The sequence below is a fragment of the Amborella trichopoda genome, chromosome 3 (assembly GCF_054954075.1).
Source record: "Amborella trichopoda isolate Santa Cruz 75 chromosome 3, AtrichopodaSantaCruz75HAP2 v2.0, whole genome shotgun sequence".
NCBI classification, from domain to species: Eukaryota; Viridiplantae; Streptophyta; class Magnoliopsida; order Amborellales; family Amborellaceae; genus Amborella; species Amborella trichopoda.
Window position 1 is genome coordinate 25,330,216 of NC_142338.1, and position 21,672 is coordinate 25,351,887.

General features: G+C 39.0%; 1 protein-coding gene across 28 annotated transcripts in view; it reads right to left on the reverse strand.

Moving 5' to 3' along the window:
- Positions 1-21,672, reverse strand: part of LOC18437299 (uncharacterized) — a 122,302-nt gene that overhangs the window by 75,633 nt on the left and 24,997 nt on the right. For 22 of the 28 annotated variants that reach the window (XR_016050989.1, XR_016050988.1, XR_016050987.1 and 19 more), the window contains 4 exons: positions 12,572-12,741; positions 11,300-11,466; positions 7,228-7,416; positions 6,988-7,077 (listed from right to left, as the gene is read on the reverse strand). Coding sequence is in view for 15 of the 28 variants with exons in the window: in XM_020669112.2 (XP_020524771.1) it covers positions 6,988-7,077; positions 7,228-7,416; positions 11,300-11,466; positions 12,572-12,741 (616 nt within the window). In the remaining 13 variants the exon portion in view is untranslated. The remainder of the gene's footprint in view (positions 1-6,987; positions 7,078-7,227; positions 7,417-11,299; positions 11,467-12,571; positions 12,742-21,672) is intronic. The other 6 variants (XM_088860378.1, XM_088860375.1, XM_088860379.1 and 3 more) reach the window with 1 other exon arrangement.

A 21,672-nucleotide genomic window follows, 5' to 3' on the forward strand; every position in this document is an offset into this window, starting at 1 on the left:
TCACTGTAATCATTCTCTCCTCAGAATATCCCTATGGCACAATCCTACCCAAGGACCCTTTCCACTTAAGTTTCACCACATAAGCCCATTAAAAACCAAAAGCTGCACCCTACTGAAAAAATAAAGCAAGTCCCAGCTCTAAAGCAGAGCCACAAGCTCTCCATATATGGTCTTTCTACAAGCAGGTCGTGCGCATGCTCTGTTGTAGGTTTTGTGCTCATGAATGCAATCATGATAAAGTAGAAGACATTTGGTATGATAGCAAAAAATTTACAAAAAAATTAAGTGTCAATTTATTCATTTTGGTTTAATAGCTACACAAATTTTTACATGGTTAAAAAACCCAAATCCATCCTTAAAATATTAATTGAAGTTATGGTCTTTTCTAACCCAAATAAATGTTTGAATTTGTGGCCTTTAAAGACTGTGAGAGCATGTAATATAACTTATAGTGAGTTATACACTTTAGTGGGAATATGTGTGTTGATTGATTGATATAGGGTTAAGCAGTCTATGGCACTGGTCATTGTCCAAACCCTTACCCCTAGGTATGTGGCACTACTGAAAAAAGTTTACAAAGGGTCACGGTCCCATAGATGGTTTATAGGTCAGGATAGCTGTGTGGTCTCCAGTTTGTAACCTGTAAGAGTGAGGGCTTAATCCTCAACAAACTTCTACATAGCATGTGCACATGATAACCGCTTTATCGGGAAGCAATCCTGAAAATGGATACATGTACATGTGTATAGAAGAGTCCCTCTAGCACTATAGTGTTATATGCATCTGACTCTCACTTTGAGGGGAACCTGTAATCTACATTTTGGGACCATAGTTCCACTATTTATTGGCTGGCTTTGATGTACCAATAATAATTCCTTGCATGACATAGTGGGTTATAGGTCTCATTGAGTCGGTTGAGAAGATAGTCAAAAACTCATGGTGATTAGGTCAGGTGGAGTGCCTGAGAGTCACTTATCTTGACCCATTGGTACCAATCCATTTCTAAAAATTTTATTTTTAGTGTAAAATTTTTTTTTAGTGTAAGAAATGTTTCTATGGACTTTTAGATTTTTTTTCAGAATTTTTATAATTAATTTCAACAATTCAAACCCTTAAAAGGGGATTTTACAAATTGTGATGGTGTGGACGCGCTTACATAGGGCCCTTGGATCCAGTCCCACATGTGTGCCACACCACATGGTTGGGGTGTGAAGCACATGGGGCCCAAATATCACCCATAGGGGATGGCCCACCCCCCTTCCTCTTGTTTTAGTTATTATTTTTTATTAAAAATCTTAAGTCAAAGAAATATTTTTAAAATGATAGTGTATCCTTATTTTGTGGGAGTTCTAAAATGATAGTGTATACTTCGTATAACTTAAAGGGAGACAAAGGAAGTTCTAAAAGGTTCTTATAGATTGGTCTTATCCTAGTTTGGTTTTCTACACAATTCCATAGCCTCTATCTCTCTCGACTCTCTTCCCCCTCCACATCCCTCTCTCTCATCTCATCTCTCTTGATCTCTCCTCTCTATGTATGGCACGCCACCCCATAAGGTGGAGGTGGCATGCCCAACCCTAGTTAGTTTTAAGGGGAGGTACCACATAGTGGCACACCGAATGGGTTTTTAAAGGGGTCTAGAAACCCTAATTGTGTTATAGTCTCTAAAACCCTAGCTTTGTAAGCTAGTGCCTAAGGAAGCGTCCCGGATGAAAAAAATTCTGCAAGCCCAATAGAACCAAAGCGTGTCATTGGTCAAGAAATAGGGGAGGGGTATACTAAGTCCTATAGGGATGACCCTAGATAAATTCAAGTAAGTCTTCTCAATTGTTTGCTTTTTGCTTAATCATTATTTGCTTATTCATTTGAATTTCCAGGAACATTCTTCGTATTAAAATGGTTAATGGAAATTTGTTTTTTTATCCTTGGCTTGCATCTATTCAAATTGTCAATAGAAGTTTATGTCTTAGGTTGCATTTAGGGTTTTATTTCTTGTTTACACTAATGTGTTGTGGCACGTACAAGTGAAATTCAGATTTATTAATAAAATAAAAGAGAACATTTTTTATTTGATTTCATTGAATTCCACATAGCCACTTCTCTCAAGAAGTGGCTATGTACTGATGCATGTACTATAGTATCATGGGAATGATAAGACCCCAGGCACAACTTTCCTCCATGGTTAGCTTCAATAGTTTTCGAGGACAACAAACAGATCAACAAATCACACAGGGGGGCATGTTTTACTCTTTTGAGGAGTTAAAAACATAGGGATATCACTCTTGCAGTCCTACTATTTGGGGATAACCTTTGCATTATTCTTCCTTTAGTTGATAATATGGCATTGTAACCCAACAAAAGCCTGATAAGCAAAGAAAGAAATGAGTTTAAAACTTCTTACTGAACATTGGGAGTAAACTTATTCTTCGATATTTTTTAGAACTCCTTAATGCTTGTTTCCTTATACTTTGTACTTTCCATATCATGCAGCGCAAAATTATTCTTAATTTTAATTTTATGTCAGCTTTAGGATTTTTTTTTTTATAACTTTCAATTCACTATTCACTGGTATTATTCCAAAGTATTGTTCATGGGCTTACTGTTCACAAGGGTAAAATTGTCATTACAAATTCTATGTTTTAAGTTAGGACTTTTTGGGTAATTTTAATTAGTGTATGGACACTTAAGGTCCTTAAACATTAAATATTATTATTTAAGTGGTGCATGGGGTCTAGAAGGCTCATTCCAAACATGACTTTGCTTTTAGAAAAAATAAAGTGAAAGCTCCAAGCTTTTGAACCATAGCTTGGGTGGAGAGGAAACCATAGGGTTTCTCCAAAAAAGTATGATCTTTTGTTGTCCTTCAAATTTCTCCTGCAACAATTTAATAACATAGCTCAAGGATTCTTCAACAACAAGGTCAGGCAGCTATACCCAACTCTAAGGTTTGCTGATTTGGGCTAAGTTTTGCCAAATTCAACATAGATCTTGCTGATTTCAACGAAGTTTTTGTTAATTATTTGCCTAAGGTTTGTGATTTTGGCTAATTTATGGCGCTACAAGAAGGGACTTGGAAAGCAAACTTTTGTAGATTCACTTCGTGATTTAAAAGATGATGAAATTGAGGGACTTAAAAGGCAAATTTAGCAGCTAACGCATTAGTTTGCATGCATCATTCATGGGCAAGACGGTGATCTTTCTGGCGAAGATGTTGAGTACAACCCTTCTCACTTTCATGCTGCACATGAAGAGTTGAGTGAAGAGGAAAGGGATAGAAGACCTAAATGTGGCAAACATCACTCTAGGGTTCTTTAGTTTAAGGAAGCCATTCTTGATTTTAACATAAGTTGTATAAAAAATCAGCAAGTTATAGATGTTGGGTTTTGTGGCTTTAAAAGGCTTAAAGAGATTGTAAATATGAGATTTTATAATAAAATATACACTTCAGTGGGAGTGTGTGTATTGACTGACTAAAGGTTAGGCGATCCATGGCGCTAGTCATGTCCAAAACCCTTACCCCTAAGCATGTGGCGCAACCAATGTTTCAAAAAGCGCTAAGCTGCACCTAGACGGTTGGGGGAGTTCAGGCCGCCCAGCGCCTAGACGGGCGCCCAGAACCTAGGCAGCCCAATAGAATTTTTTTTTTGGGTTTTCTCCTCTAAAATAGCCTCTAATGGGTTTTAGGCTTCAAATGAACCTAAAACCCAATATTTTCCCCTTATAGTATTAAAAAAAATGACCCAAAAACACTCTCAAGGAGCCGTATTTCCGCCCCTGGGTGGGGTGCAGGCCCTAGGCGGCCGCCTAGACGAGTTCAGGCGAGCGCCCGGGGATATCCACGTAGGTGGCTGCCCAGGCGCTGGGCGGTCCGCTTTTTGAAACAGTGGGCGCAACTGAGAAGGGTGTACAGTAGGTCATCCCTTGTTGAGGTCGGAGAGATGCCCAAGGATGTTGTTTAGGCCAGGAGAACTGTGTGTTCTCCTGTGTACAGTTGTAGGCCTGTGAGAGCAAGGGTCAAAGCCTCAACAAACTTCTGTACAGGAAGTATGCATGACAGCCGTATTACTGCGAAGCAGCCCCTATAAAGGAACACGTGTACATGTACATAGAGAGAACCCACTTTGCACTGTGGTGACAAGTGCTAGACTTGCTCTTAAAAGGGAGAACTGAAATCCACATTCCAAGATCATAGTCCCACTATTTATTATCTAACTTTGACAAGCTAATCATGAGCCCTTGCTTTAAGACTGTGGGTCATGGGTCTTTGTTGGGTTGGACAAGAAAACAGTATTGGACCATGGTTTCTGAGGCAAGTGGAGTGCCCTTAGTGTCACTTATTTTGACTCATTGGTACCAGTCTACTCCTAGTATATTTTATTTTGATATTAGAAATGTTTCTATGAATTTTAAATATTTTTCATGATTTTAAAATATTTTTCTGCTTAATTTTCATCAAGTGTGTGCCACCCATGTGGGGCATACTTGAGCTCCTAGGGTGGCACGCCACTTTCATATCTTGAAGAAGGGCCACGCCACTTTTCTAGGGAGAAAAGGGGCACACCCCATTTTCTTAATAATTTTTATTTATTTTGCCATGCCACTTAATTAGGACAATGGGGGGGCATACCCCACTTTCTTAATATTTGGTTCAAATATTAAGGGATATATTATTGACTTTAAATTAGATTTGGTTTCCTTATCGTATGGGAGTTTTAAAATTCAAATCTTTCTTGACTATGGGAGATCTAAATATGTTTAAATTAGAGTTGGATTTAGGTCAAAATCTAAGGGGCTAAGGTTCCTATCTTTCTACCCAAACTCATGACGACTAATTTTTGCGATGGATGGCTCTGATTAAATCTCTCACCCCACAGATATCCTAATTATCCTAAAGGTCAAGTTGGAAATTGGATAAGAAATACTTAGATTCGAATCCTATTCAAAATAAGAGATAGATCTTGTTTCTATTTAAACCTATTTGAACCCCGTCTCTCTCATAACAAGATATTTCTTTCTACCATAACTAGATCCCTCTCTCTCATGCCCCAAGTCCTCTCTCTCCCATGCCATATTTCTCTCACTCTTTCTCTTCCTCAAATTAAAACCACATGACCTCTCTTTTGCCTTAGAGAGGGTCACTCTACTCTTTCTCCTTCTCTCCCTTGCTTTTTTATTTGAGTAGCTTCCATTGAATAAAAGAGAGGAGGTTCTACTGTGTAAAACCTTAGAACTAAGGTTTGTTGTATTTTGAAGAAAAAAGACAAAAGCTCAGCTTCGAGAGAGATCAACTCACAGATTCGACCCTAATTTATTCCCGTAATGTTTATATACACCCTAGTTGATTTTGAGTTCTCTAAATACCCTAGAAAAAAAGCATTGCCTACAAAGCTTCCCTACCTCAGAATTTCCAGTAGCACGTTAAGGAGTAAAAGTGCGTCATTAGTGAAGGAATCGGGTGTGGGGTGTACTAAGTCATGGTAGCGTAACTCCAGACATCTCTCAGTAGTTATAATTAATTTTCAGTATTATTCCTATTTTTTGTGAATTTTCAGGAACTTATTTTATGCTAAAAATTATGGTGGAAGTTAGTTTAAAGCTCTTAGATAGTTTCTATTTCTCTTGGCAACGAAAATAAAGATCATAGGTTGTATCTAGGGAATTATTTTAATTTCGTAGAAACATATTGCGACCTATGTAAGTGGATTTCAGATATTCGGCATAAAAATAAAAGAAAATTTTGAACTTAATACCTTGAGTTCCATATAGCCACACCTTTCTTCCTTTTTTTTATATTGTTTCATAGCCACATCTTTCAGTAGATTGGAATTTGCCACCAATTTTTTATATATACTTGGATAAAGAACAAGATCTTGTAGGAGATCCAATCTACGATGATGATTAAGATTTTGTGGTTAAACCGATCTTGGACGAAGAAACGATGGAGGACTCCAAGGAGAATCAATAGGTGAAGTTGATGGTTCAATCATCGAATCCAGTGTTCATCTCGATGATGCACCCATGCTATGCTCTAGGGCTGCGATTCTATAGTCGAATAGATGCAATCTCAACAAAGTTCATGTGGTTGAACAGACTCTATTGATATACAATGACCCTTTTCTCGAGGATTTGTCAAAGGTGTTTATGGATATATTAACTGACTACAAAGACCTAAATTCAATGTACAATCATTATGTTTTCATTATGCAATAACCCACAAGTCCCAAGTTGTGTTTACAATATTCGAGTTGAGGAAGGTTGTCAAACCAACGTAAATTTTATCTTAGCACAATTCAGAACTCGAGGACAAATTTTCTCCAACCATGGGAGATGATGGAGGGAAAAATTATTTTTATTCTTATATTTATTTAATTTCAAAGAATGTATATTTTTATTTTAGTTTCAAGGTGTATTATTTAGGGTTTCTTAGTTTTTCTAGGGATTCTAGGGTTTTTTTATATTTTTATTTACTATTCACAGGTACCATTCACAGGAGTAAAATTATCATTGCAAATTTTGAGTTTAAGTTAGAACTTTTGGGTCATTTTAATTATTACATGTACGTTTAATGTCCTTGAACATTAAATATTATTGTTTAAGAGATGTGTGCGGAATAGAGAGATCAATCCACGTGATTTCGTTTTCAAAAAAGAATTACGTAAAGAGCTCCAAGCTTTTGAGCCCTAGCTTGAGTGGATAGGAAAACGTAGGGTTTTTCCAAATTTTCCATGTGTTTGGCTAAAAAATCGTGTTCCGTTTGTTGTTCTTCAAATCGTGTTCCTTTTGTTGTTCTTCAAATTTCTCCAGCATCACCTTCATATTCCCAAAGCATCTAAGAGAACCTTTCCTCATTTCCAAATAGAAGTTTTTACATAAATAATGAATCCAGATAGATACCACACAGCAACTGAGCAAGGAAAAAATAAAAAAAAAAATTACATTCAAAAGGGATAGGCATATGGACAATTACGTAAAGATCAAGTAACATACATGAAAAACCTTGTTCAATATGGCATCACGCGTATCCAAAGGTGGGCTGCTTTCACAGAGCTTATATCCAAGCAACCTGTAATTCAAATACTGCCCTATGATAAATTAATGTGTATTCCTCCAAAACCAATAGATTTGAGAAAGATTCAAGAAACCTAAACAACCACGACTCGTTTAAGTATGGATTGCATGTACTTAAAACGAAGGAAAAAAGTAGCCATCGGCCCATTCTTATCCTACCTGATCCAGGGAAATATCCTTGGCTTTCTCAATCATGTCTATGATCCCTAGAGCATTGGCACCAACAATTTCAGTAGAAAGTTCCCTTAGGAGATTATGAAGGATGACCGAAACCTCAAAGCACTTCACAGCCAGCTTAGTGTTATTCCTCACAGAAGCAATATCCACCAGGATATCACCACATTTCAACTATATATAGGTATCAAAATGGTGCAAATATCAGCCAGTTAGAACAAAGAGCTCACTCTTATACAATACAGAGCAGAGAAACAAAAATACTTAAAACGAGTATAGCACCAGGAAACTTATCAATTGAATGGGTAAAATATGGCAATTAGGTCAAAACAATAATCCCAGGGTTAAATAAATATCCAAGCAACATAACCACAATGCAAACATAACACCATAGAGCCAATCAAGCACCACAAAAGTTGTCTCGAGGATTATGATAGACAAAAATGGAGACCAGTAAAGCACCGCTACTTAGGCTTAATTGAACTTTACTAACATCAACAGAACTTTAATTTGGATAAGACACATTCAGATGAATGCAATTAGACCCCTTATGTTTATACAGCACAGGCTAACAAGGATGTTTATCTTCTGGGCGTTTTGATCATGGACATACGAGTATTATGAAACAGATTTTGGAAAGCCAAACACATTTAACCTAAAATGCTTCAAATACCAAATGCAAAGCTTGAAATAGCCAAAGGACTTTCAATGACTCAAAGTTAGACCAAAATATATTTATTTCACACAAGCCGTTTGGACGAAATAAAATGCACTAGTTTTGTACTGAACATTTTGTATGTCTAACTCATTTGACCTTGAGTTAGACATACAAAATGTTCAGTACAAAACTAGTGCATTTTATTGCTGCAAAATAATTTCTAATCGCCTACGAGTAGTTCTTGCTGATTTTATTGACCCTAGGCAGGCTGATTTTTTAAAGGTAGGCTTATCACTGATAATATTATCATGGCAAACGAACTTATGTCTCTTTGCCATAAGAACTCAGATTGGCCTAAAATGTGTTTGCAAATTGATTTGAGCAGTGCATATGACAGAGTATCCTGGGATTTAATAGTGGGAAGGATGCATGCTTTGGCTTTTCCTGAGTTATTTGTTTCTTGGGTTCACTTGTGTATTTCCACTACTTCTTTCTCAATCTTGAGGAATGGCTCACCCAAGGGTTTGTTTAAAGGTAAAAGAGGTTTGAGGCAAGGGGATCCTTTATCTCCTTATCTTTTTTTGCTGGTCATGGATCTTTTTAGCAGACAGCTTGATTGTACTATGTTGCAAGGCGTGGTTCCTAGGGTGTTTCCATCAGGGTGTGACTATGGGGTCTCTCATCTCTTTTATGTTGATGATGTGCTTATTTTCTGTGAGGCATCCATCTCTACTGCCACAGCTATGCGAGAACTTATTCATAAGTTTGAGAGGAGTACTAGTCAGATTATAAACTCATCTAAAAGCAAGGTCTTTTTCTTTGGTGCACCACGGGGAGGACGGGGGAGAATTCTGAGGGAGTTAAAATTTGTTGAAGGGTCTCTTCCTGTCCGTTATTTGGGCCTACCATTATTTCGTGGACATCTGAGGCACAATTATTGTCATAGTCTGGTGGGTAAGGTGTTCGGTAAGATAGGGCCTTAGCAGCCTTTGTGCCTCTCATATGCCAGTCAACTTCAGTTGCTTAAGTCTGTACTGGGTGTGTCATCGGTTTTCTGGTTATTATCCTTCATTCTTCTGAAGAAAACATGTAATATGATAGAGAGACTACAGAGAAACTTCTTATGGGCCGGGAATCAGGAAAAAAAGGTGTTCATCTTATAAAATGGAAAACGGTGTGCCTCCCTATGGCTGAAGGAGGTCTTGGGGTAAGAGATATGGCGGATTTCAATATCGCAGGAATGATGAAGTTAGCACTGAGGATTTTGGAAAATCCATCCTCGTTGTTGGCACGATTCTTCAAACATCAATATTTTAGAAATTCCTCTATTTGGGAGGCTGAAGGCAGAAGAGGATGTTCCAATGCATGGAAGGGGATTTTACCTGGCTTATTTCATTTAAAAGGCAATGTACAGTGGAATATTGGTAATGGTCAGATGGTGGATTTCTGGATGGACCCATGGTTATCAAGTCATCCACTTTCAGATCCCCATGATGATAACACTCAGGAATATTTGAGGGCTACTGTAGGGAAGAGGGTCTCAGACTTTATCAGAGGAGTTCCTAGAGCTTGGGTTCTGCCGCATCCTGCATATGATTCTTTGAGGAATATATGGAGAGAGGTTGACAATTATAATCTCCCTCTACAGCCCAAGAAGGATTCACTAGTCTGGATTCATTCTGCTGATGGATCACTCTCTATTAAAAGGGCATGGGATTTTATCAGGCATCAACGTTCATCACAGCCTATCTTCCGCAAGTGCCCTACCATAGGGTTGTATCTTAATTGTTTTTCTCTGCTTTTTTATTAATGAAAAAACGGGTAGGGACCTTCTCTCCCACTGACTTACCCAAAAATAAATAAAAAAACTCATTTGACCTTAATAGTACTACATACCAAATGCAAATTCAGAAATAGATAGAGCAGTCTATTGCTTCACAAGATGAGGAAAACTAGAACGAACAAGGAAAGTCAAACCTACTGGTCACATAGCCATAAAGGCAATAAAAATAATAATAATAACCATATGATACAACAAAGGTTGTCCTGAATTACCCAAAAAAAAAAATTTGTTGTCCCAAGATTATAATTATGGCAGAAAGAGTGTATTTGACTATTATATGGTTTTGCAGAATAATTTTGTAACTTGGAATTATTCACATTTACCAGAAGCAATGATCAAAATATTGTTTCCTTTCTTTGAGTTTCAATGAATTTGCCTGATACATCTCTAATCATACAACAGTCAAGTGCATAATATCAAAGTATCATATCCATATTTAATAATTCGATCAGTACATAACCGTACTTAATTCAATCAGTACAGAACCCTACTTGATCTCAAATTTTAATATCCAGACCAAATAAATTGTTTAAGCGAACAATTTTTTCCAGTCTGGTCAGGATGATGTCTGACCAATGGACTTGGCCAGACCATTAAAAGGCCAACTCCAGGCAGATTTGAGGGCTTCCTTGCTTGAGAATGGGGCTGGTCCAGCTTATGGGTGGATTCCAGTCAAACCTGATCAGACTGGCCGGGCCAGTATGGTATTGGCAGTACCAAAATATATGTAGAAATTAATTCCCTCAATTCTCATAAATATTACATTAGGAGCAAATGTTACTGAAAAGAATGCATCACATAAAGACAGTATAAACTCATCCTCAGCAAAAGAGGAAGAAAAGATTGTTCTTTTATGCCATTAAGGATTAGGAGAAAGAGTTATTCATGAAAATCAACATCATGTTTGGGCACAGTAACACAATATTTTGGGAAATAGAGATATGTTACTTTTACCTTTCATGAATATATATGTCGGACATGATATCTCACTTTTAGGTAATAAACATAAGCTTCTGCACAATTTCATGCATGATGAACGATCCAGTGATGTATGTTAAGTCTGAAACAAATGCATCAATACAAACCATTGCACATGCTGTATGGCATGGAAGAGTTAGCATGTCTAGAAAATTAAATTTAGAAGCCATGGATATTAAAGTTGTTAACGACAAGCAAATACAAAGCCCAATTAATCCTTTTCAAATGGAATGATAACTTCAGTGTGCATGCCATAATTATCCTCTTTGGATTGTATGCATTGAGACTATAATAGACTCTACAGTGGCATTTACTAGTTCGTGCATCCTATTTTTGTTTTCTATAAACCTCTTGCAATTTCAACTTTTAATTACTGAATATTGATAACTATCATCTTTCAATCAGTAATTTTGTATGAACAGAATGGTAGCCAAACAGCATGGTAGACAAATAGAAAGTTCACATAATAATATAAATGTTCCTACTATCATAACATTGCAATAAATATTAAACACTAATGCATACGTAGCTAAAGAGGGTCAAACCTCCAAACAACAATTAAGAAGAATCATACCAACCTGTGACCTGTACTTAAATAGGCATTTAGTAATCCACTCAACAGATGGTTCTAGCAATGAGAGAAGCAACTTCCGATCCTCCAAGGACTTTGCATTTGTAGTTACAGTTCCATAAACAATCTTTGACAAGGTGGTCGTTATATCGTTAACAGAAGTAATGAGAAATCCTGCCAATCCAAGAAATAAACATGTCAAAGATAGGCAGTCAACAAAGCAAGTTTCACCTCAAATGACAAGATGGCAGGAAATAGTTTCTCCAGAGATGCATTGAATAAGTGGATGAAAACAAACTCAGACAACATATGACAAGTAATAAGAAATACAATTATCCAAACTATCAAAGTAAAGACAATAAAGCAAAGCAAAAGTCTACAAACAGTTACATATCCCTATCTTGCATACATATCTATATATCTAACCACGTTTCCTCTCTGTATCATATGCATGTATATAACCTGATGGACGGGTATGGCAGTGAACATTGCCACAAAATCATTGAGGAATCAACTCTCAAAAAACACAAAAAAAGAACAAAACAACAAAAAAAGGAATCATTTGAGGAATTCAAATAATCATTTGTGGACTCTTGACCCTGGTGCCATTCAGCCAGACTGGCCCAACGGAGACTCGTGCAGCAAAATCAACTAAACAATCCAAAGTGGATTCACCTTATGAACAAAAGGATGTGCCATCATAACAAGTTATTTATCATTCCCTTTTTCAAGAAAGAAAACAGCCATCAGGTGAACTTGTGATTTAGAAATGTCATGTGAAACAAGTCTCTCATCTTGAACTAGAGGTCATTGATACCCAATGTCACTCTTGATATTATGTTATGTCCTTGTAATGAGCAATCTTGGCTTAGATAGAATGTTAGAGCAAGAGAATGAGAGAAGCAAAAGAGGAAAGGAGAAGGCAGCACATGATGGAGGCATAGATGTTGTGTTTTTGTCAACATTCAAATGCGCCTTTAATAAGTTATACGCACAGAATATTGTAGGACCTTTTTACCTCACAATTTAATATGAGCATGATTCCATAACACTGTAGCATATAAGATTGGTAAAAAAAAATGAAAAAAAAAAAAAGACTACATGTCTCGAAATATAAAAATGATATGACATGCATGACTGCCCACGTCCTCTATGAAATATACAGAAATCATGAACCTTTTTATAATATCCAAACAAAAGTACAACAATATTGGGCAATGCATAACCCATTTTAGATATTGTTTATTTGTAATCAAATGGAAAGAAAATTGTGTGATACCAGAGTCAGACGCAAGGAGTTCCTGAGCACAGTGGGTCATATACAAACGGCAATATGCAGATGCCAATGGATCTGCCAAACCCCTGATCATCATAGTCAAGCGTTCTAGAGCATCCAAAGAACTGTCTTGAAGAAAATGCCAGCAACGCAAAATCGCAAGCTCAAGATATCTGATGCAAGATATCATTAAAAATTACTAATCAGGTATCCACCATCGAAACATATGCAAAATTCAAACTCAAAAACTAAAAAAAGCCACAAGCCGCAAAAAGCTGCATCAAGTCGAGAAATTAAAAATGACAGGCAAATATGTAAAACAAGGCCTCATTTTGACAACAAAACAAATCTCACAAGAGAGTTACTTATAAATGGTAGAAAACTCTTTACCTTTTCGGGGTCACAGATGTTTTGGCAGCTTTTTTATGACAAGCAGGGTCACAAAAGTTCGCCACCCATGAATAAAGCAGCGGACCATGCAGGGACCTTTTTCAACCTAAATTGGCAGAGGAGAGAAGCAGCCTAGTTCCCAAAAATTGGTCCGTCCAAATGGATAAACAACTCAGAAGGAGACCCACAGGAATTGAACTTGGGAAGTAATGTTGCAATCAACAAGAAACCAATCAAGCCCAAGCCTGCTTCCTAAAGTACTTCAACAACTACACAATGGTACCTTTAATAAAATTTTGCACTTTTCGACATAAAACTCAAACACATAAAGAACCAGAGCTTAAAACTTCAGCATGCTGACTCACCTCAGGGCTTATCACACCTTGCCCAGATATCTTACTATTCACGTGAGTTTAATATTTCAAAATAGGTTTTATGGAGCGGCGACATTTCGTGAAGAAATGAGATTAGAGAGATAAGAATAGATTCGACCATAAACACCTGAACAAGAACAACACCAAAAATCCACGTGAATAAATTCACTTGAGGAACCTTGCTAAGTCTCCCAGGGTAGTCAGTTTAGATCAATAGTCTGGGAAAAGACCTATGACCAGGTCGACCAGACCCAATTAGATGAGGTTCTCTAGAGAGAGGGTTTCTGCAAGAAGTGGAGGATGTGGATCAAGGATTGCACCTCATGCTCCCATATCTCTTTCCTTATTAATGGCATTATTAAAGGCCATTTCACATCTTCCTGGGGGCTGAGGCAGGGAGATCATTTGTCTCCCTTTCTCTTCACCTTTGTTGCCAAAGTGTTCAGTCAATCTCTTGTTATGGTGCTTCATTAGGTGCTGTCTAATGGTTTCAAGCCATGTAACCTAGACCAGAGATTTCCCACCTACTCGCTGATCATACTCTGTTCTTCTTCCACACAAACCCCCCAACAAGTTAAAACTTATGATTGGCCATAAGGTGGTTCGAAATCTTCACAGGTATGACTTTTCAACATGGCCATATCCAAGATAATGGGGTAGCAATGATAAACCAAACAACTTGAATGGGCTAAAAGACTGGTTTGCGGGGTTGGATACTTGCCATCCAAATACCTGGGCCTACCCCTATTTATTAACAAACAGTGGAAGCAACTGTCGAATGCCATTGTAGAAAACTTGACCAGAGACTAGCAGCAAGGAAAGGAAGATTTCTTTATTGGGAGGATGCATCATCCTCATCAAGGAGACCCTATCGAACGTCCCAGTATACCAGATGTCTTTATTTCACATACCTTCGTAGATAAGCTGATGAGGAACTTCGTATGGTCCACAGCAGGCAGTCCACACAAGTTTCACCGTGTCGCCCGGGACGACTTATACCAACCAAAATCACAGTGAGGCTTGGAAATTCAGAGTCTCAGGTTTTGTAATCTTCCACTTCGAAGAAAATGGTGGTGTTGCTTTGCTACCCAACTAGTGGCAGATCCTGGGGTGCATGGCAATCACTCGTTACAAGCTACAAACAATTTTAGTAGAGGGTCCACTTCAGGTCAGAAGTGGAGATAAAGTGAAATTGGGAAGACCTTTGGACTGGGAAGTTTATGTTACAAGAGCCATGGCCCAAATTATTTCTCCTGGACACTCAGACAGAGGATACAGTCACCCAGTCAATCGAGGTTTAGAGGAAAACAAAGTCTGGAACACAAGTTCAGAATGCTCTTACCCCAAGTTCAGAATGCTCTTCGTAACCAAGAGCACTCTGGCTTCATGGCCATCATATATTTGCTGCACTCTACATAGATTTTACAATCCGGTGTCGATAAGCTCGTTGGTCCCCAACCACCTCTGGCTGATTTTCTATTTCCTCTTAACAAGCTCTACCACATCATATTCTCAATCATTCAATCACAAAAAAAGCCTCATTAAAGCCGATCTGCCAGAATCCAGGCTTTCATCTGGATTCTCCTCTCCAAAAATGTCCTCACACTGGACCAGCTCCAAAGAAGAAGGATCCTGCTACCCAACAAATGCGCTTTGCATAAGACCTTTGAGAAGACCAAATGAATCATCTCTTTCTTCACTGTGCAGTGGAAGGCCCCCTGTGATTGGGCCTGCTCAAATCTTTGGGAATAAAATTGGGGTACGCTTTGACAGCCTCCACCCTTTGGATCATCTGGCATGAGAGGAAAAATCTTATCATCATAGGAAAGAAGGCCTCTATCCAAGCACTAAAGGCATGTCCGCTCAATCGTCGTTTTTTGGGCAAAGCATATCCAAGCAGTCAAAGCATATGCACAACTGGCATCATGAGCAACCAGAGAGCAATCTAGGGTGCAATTCCCTATCAGCTAGATCACATCCAATTCCAGGACCCCTCGCTTTGGAGCCCAAGACCAAGGGTGCATCAAACAATAGTTACTGGAATTTCTCACCCAAGGTCGTGATTCCAATTCGGAATCTCGGTTCCTCAATTCCAACAAGGAATCTTATCGGAATCCATTTCCATGAATTCAGGAATCTCGATTCAAACACTTATAGAATCTCGGTTCTAATAGTTATAGATTCTCGATTCCACAATTGTTGAATGTACACTGGTTGAATCTGGATTCCACATATAATGATATCCAATTTGGTAATTTTCAAATCCAAATTCCTAAACATCAAGAACTGCAGTTCATAGATGCAAGAAACCACGAATTAATCAAACATTGAATCTCGCTTCAACCCTCTTTGAATCTCGATCTGATTTTTTTGGAAAAGAAATACCATAAAATCAAATACTAATGTTCTAGGTGCACAAATATGTGACTTATGGATGGTCAAATGTTTATGAATCTCGATTTGAGTTATTTGGCAAGAGAGTGGAGACGATTGTGTCCCATTGTTCATATGTGCTCCGAATAATAGAGATTTTGGTTCGATTCAGATCACATTTCGAATAGTGCTAGGACTCTCAGATAATGTTTCTAAAATGTTAGAATTGGCTGCCTTTTTTAAAAATACAATCGGTAAAGAGTTTTACATTCAAATAGGACTATAACACATAAAACATCATGGAACAGACAAAATCCTATTATGAACTATAATAATGAAATCAAAATCACATTTAAATACACAAGATTAACATTTGTATTTACTGCAAACATTTCCCTAGTTGACTATGTGTGCCTATTAATTGACCATACTTCTGATATTGTGTCTGAGGCTCAATAGTCAATACATTGACTTCAAATCTATTCTTCAGGTCTTAGAGAACTCTGATCTCAATCGCATGACGAGGTTCTATCTTGTTAAGGCACAAGATGTCGTTGATCAAGGAATCTTGACTCTAAGAGGGTTGAAACTCGACCCATAGAGTTACAAATCTTGATTGCCAAATGGGTTGAAACTTGATTCCAAACTGATATGAATCTCGATTCCAAACTGGTATGAATATCGATTAAAATATGTCAAAAACTCAATTCTAAAGATGTTGGAATCTCGACTCCATATATAAAAGAATCTTGATTCCAAATGGGTCAATTTTAAATAGGTCAGAAACTCAATTCTAAAGAGGTCGGAATCTGGATTCTATTTAAGTTGAATCTCAATTCCTATAAAGTAGGAATCTCGTTTCCCACAATTCCCCTCATGTGGACGTTGATTCCAAAAACAAGAATATTCTAGCCAGATGCGACTCCACAATTCTCAGGTGTTTCCAACAACTATGCATCAAAGTTAATATTGATGGATGCTCTGTCAGCAACCTTGGTCCAGCAGGCTTCAAGGAAATCAGAATTTATCAGCGTTGTTGACTCATCAGTGGCAAAGAACATTGCAATCCTCGAAGAACTCAGACAATTTAATCCGCCATGAGGCAACTCTCTAGTGACTAACTTAGACTCCAAAAATATCATTTTGCGGGCCTCAAAGTCCGGCAAAACACCCCTGGCACTTGAGCATTTGTTTGACCACATTTTTTACATTTGCAGGCCTATTTGTGACTTCTTCAACATCCCTAGACAGAGGCCAACAGCATAGCTGATGATCAGGTAAAGATGATCGGCACCAGGGATTGTAGGTGTTGGATTTGAAATCCTACCCCTTTGTGGGTGCAAGGATGTCCATGATATTTTCAGCATTCTTAGTGGCTAATAGAGAAGAGGATGTCCATGGAATTCCGGACTTGTTGGTGGTGGAGAGAAGAAGGGATATGAGAATTCCAAGTGATATGGGATTTCTAAATGGGAATAAGGTTGACTTGAGGAAGCATTATTCAAAAGAGGTAAGATAAGTCCCTTTTTGGATAAGATTCCCTCATGGGATACTTTTCCATATAAAATTGTCAACGAGAAAAAAAGAAGAGATTTCACATGGGGATGTACCCATCTCTCCAAACGGGTATCTCCCTCTAAAACCAAGAGCTTCCATCTCTCTCCTAGTTTTCTCTCTCTAAAAGCCCTAGAAGAAAACCCATAGTTGATCCAAGAGTTCTCGGGCCTTCCATCAAAGGCTCAAGAGATATGCGTTGTGTATACGACACTGATGGTTCTAGTAATTGGTAGTCGGCCGAGGGATGCGGGCATCAAACTCTCGAACTAGAGGAGATGCGCATAGAAACACAAGAGGAATGCATCAATTGCACAAGAAGAATTGGATCTGGAAAAGGAATGTTACTTCTATCCAATTCGTGTGTTTTTGGTGTTTCCACTGCATTTGGGATTCCAGCCAGATTCCAACATTAGTATCAAAGTCAATATAGTGGAAACCCGCCTTCGTTTTAATGCGCAAAAACATATAAAAAAGTTTTTTCTAAATCTTTTTCCTTTTTTTTTTTTCTTTTCTAGATTTTTGGGATGCTCATACACCCCTATAGGTGTCTGATTTGATTCGGGGCCTTGCCGAGCATGCACAAGCGTGAAAGGCTCGATCGCAGGATGCATGGGCATGCCAAACATGCGCTGGGTGCAAACTGGACGCCCTGGTCCCTCGACAGTTCACAGAGGAGCAGCACTACAAGGGACCACGCCGCAGTAGTGCATGGACAAGCAGCCCATGTGGGCGTCGTGCACCTCCACGACACTTGAGAAGTGGTGAACCTACGATGGTCCCACGTGGTGGTTATGCGGTGGACCATCGAGGTGCACGCACAGTGATGTGAACCCATAGGCCATGAGGCCACCTGTGCAAGCACGACGGAGGCACATGGGCCCCACATGAGGTCACGTGGTCCCGCCAAACCACAACATTGATCAAATTGACCTGTGGGTGCATGGCCAGCTACATGGACTGGATGCAAGGCCCACATGCAAAAAATAAAAAATAAGGGACTGCCCCACACAAATGCCGGCCACGGTTGTGTTATGCACAGTGTCTGCACATGTGTGATAAGCACGTGTAACAGCACATGCATGGTTTGGCAAACGTGTGAGGACACACCCAAGGCCGCACATTAAACTGTGCGTTCATGGCATTACAAAGTGTCATGTAGCCTCAAAATTGGACTGCACAGAAACTGCACTATGAACATGTCTGTAGTTGTACATTTTAGTTGTGGTCGCAGCCACACCATTACGCCGTGGGGCCTCCCCCATTTCCCATGAGGCCGCACTCTTGTTATGTGAGACAGCAGCTGCACTAGATGACTGTACGACCTCTCCCTGTTCACGTGATACAACACTTTTGAGGTCAGTTGCGGCTGCATTTTTTTGGTGCGGCCTCGACTCTGTATTGCCTTGCCCGCGGCTACACATTGTTACAATGCAGCCTACAAACTTAAAGAGAGGCAAAACATTGCGTCCAAATGTCTGTTTTTGGCAAACCGTAAATGTTTTTGAGGCAGCATGGAAAGACAGATGCATCCAGCAGGTTTGGTCTGCTGACTGCGCTTATAAAACCCTATTTTCGCCCTAAAATCATATTTGGAGCCCCATTTGTTAATTATGTTGGCCCTTCACTACCGGTCGGGCCAAGGCAATCTGATTGCAGGTCATGTTAGACCATAGACTACAATCATCTGCCATTTTGATGTGGGATTTCGCATCTGGGATGCGGCCACTTCCTTGATGACGAGGATTATGAGCCTTACTCTCCAAATCAGATCTAATGCTAATTACTTGCCCTAGGCCCTCTCTAGCTACACAAAATTTTCGCTTCGAGTTATTTTGGAAGTATGACCTTTTGATTCTTGAAGACTCAAGGAAGTGTTAGAAACAATGATACATTTTGTGAATGGGCAACTGTGTCTTAACAAACAGTCTAACCAAGTTATTTATTCACTGTTGTTTTGTTTTCTACATTCATGGACATAGACTGCTAGGGTATTTCCATGTTTGGATTGCCCAAATCCTTAGCAAGGAAATGTTAAGATGGTTGGAACTTTTTTTTCTTCGATATATCTGTTTTTTCCAGTACTTGCTTAATGAGAGAGGAGTATTGGAAAATCTAATCATCAGCATGGACCCCCTTGAGGTAAGGGTTCACAATCTAGGCTTGTCACTAGATGGAGACTTGTTGGACATGGATCAGTTATGATCATTGTGCACACTTCTTTATGTTAAGTGGCATGCACAATTGACCAAAAACGTCAGCCTAAAAGTTTTCTAATAATTAGGCATGTAAGGCTAGCCTCCACCTTTAGTTTGCTCGCACCTCAGCCACCATATTGCATACACTCATATGAGCATTTGATGTGCTGCAAGCTGTCTCCATGATGGAGCATTTGAAGAAACAAATCACAGTGATCTGTGACATGAGTGATGCATGCATTGTTGGAACTAGATGGAGATATTGATGATACAGGCACATATGGTGCTTGTACACTAGTCATTCCCTCAATCTTAGGAACCAGGTGGAGATGATGATGCTGTTTTCGAGCATCGCTCATCTCTACATCTGGAGTTAGAGGCATGAGGCCGCTCTGCAATTGATAATAACACAAGCTTACTTGCCAAGGTGGGTGGGCCCAAGGGCAGAGGCGAACCCAACGGCTAACCTAGTGGCAGTATTCCCATGAGAAAAGAGGATATGGAGGTTGAGGTGCTGGTAGCGAATGGAGGAGAGGCAAGCATAGCGCTCCTATGTGTGAAGTCAACCTTGACCTACAACCGTCGCAGGATAGATTCGCCACTTCACTCGTGTACGCACTGAGTTGAAGGCGCCATGAACCATCTACTTCAATATCTATGCTAGTGTATGCACGGGGTGCAAGATGATCATTTTAAATGTATTGTAGCATGGTATCAAGACCAATTCATTTAGCTTCCCTTGTTCCAGTGGGAGGCGTGAGCAATGGATGGGGAACATCACTAAGGGTGCGGTGCATATAGGATCATTTGGGTCATCGTATGTTCTAGATTCGACCATATTGCTCTATTATATACTATACACTCCTGGACCGAGCAGACCACTTTTTAGCGTCTAGATCCACATCTACAGGACAATCAGTTTTGAGAAATTGCATGGTTGATTACTTGTTTCAATGACTTTTTTTAATAGGCTGATTGTTAACAAAATTGAACCTCCCCATTCCAAAACCTTGTCTAATGGTAGTATCCACTAGAAAACACATTTTCCAAGGTATATAGATGGTAGTAACCTTTAGAAGCTATCTGTACTTTTTGTTTTGTTGGATGGAGGCCTTATGACAAATCCCAGTATCAATACCTGCAACATCAATGAATGCTTTATTTCGCTTGAATCAGAGGCTACATACTACTTCAGTGGATTTAAGCTAGAGGTTGATAATCAGTCAGGGAGGAAAATTATGATTCTTAGAACTGACAAGGGATGCAAGTACATGGGTGAATTGTTTGGGACAATTCTCTCAGGGTCATGGGATACGTCAGCAAAAAATGATGTCCTGTACTCTGTAGCAACATAGTGTTGCAAGAGAAGGAATAGTGCCCTACCAGACATTTTGATGTCCTTGATTGCACAATTGTGTCTATATGTGAGCTTCTGGGAGATGCTCTATTGTATTGTGTGCATCGCGACTAGGGTGCCTTTGAGATCTGTCTGTTGAAACCATTAAAGAAGTTATGGACCAATCATAACTCCCATGTATGCATCTCCATTGATGAGAATGAACTGGGTTCATATAAGGAAACACTGAAATCAATTATTGCTAGCAAGTGGATTGTCGCAAAGGACATAGAGATAAGAATTCCATGGAGAAAAATCTAGTATAGGAACTCGTGGATCTTCCATATGATAGAAAGGTTGATGGGACTATAGACAACACACAAAACCTTGAAAGTGGCAAAGGGCTTACCTAATTGAGTGTGTGAACTACACTGACAGATTCTCCCTGGTGGTGAGAATAATATTAATTTAACACACATTAGCCATTATAGTGAGTTAGGCTCTGCAACTTGTGACCACATGGTTGTTCATATCATATTTCTTGAAAGGATCAATCATCGAGAATAGTGGGAGTTCCATGATCTCGTTATTACGAGTTGACGAGATCCTAATGACAAGGAATGACAAGGAGAAGATCGATACTGCTAAAGAATGGTTGTCCTCCAGTTTCGATGTGAAGGACATGCTAAATGTTCAGATCAAGCACGATCATTCGGAGAGGCTCCTTAAGTTTGTCTTGATTGACTTGCATTAGGAAAATCTCAAAAAGATTAAGGATGCATGATTGGGGGTCCATCGATACTCAAGTCAAGAAAGGTCATATGCTTAGTCTAAATCTCTGTCCATGGATGGAGACTAATAAAATAGATGATTTGGTAC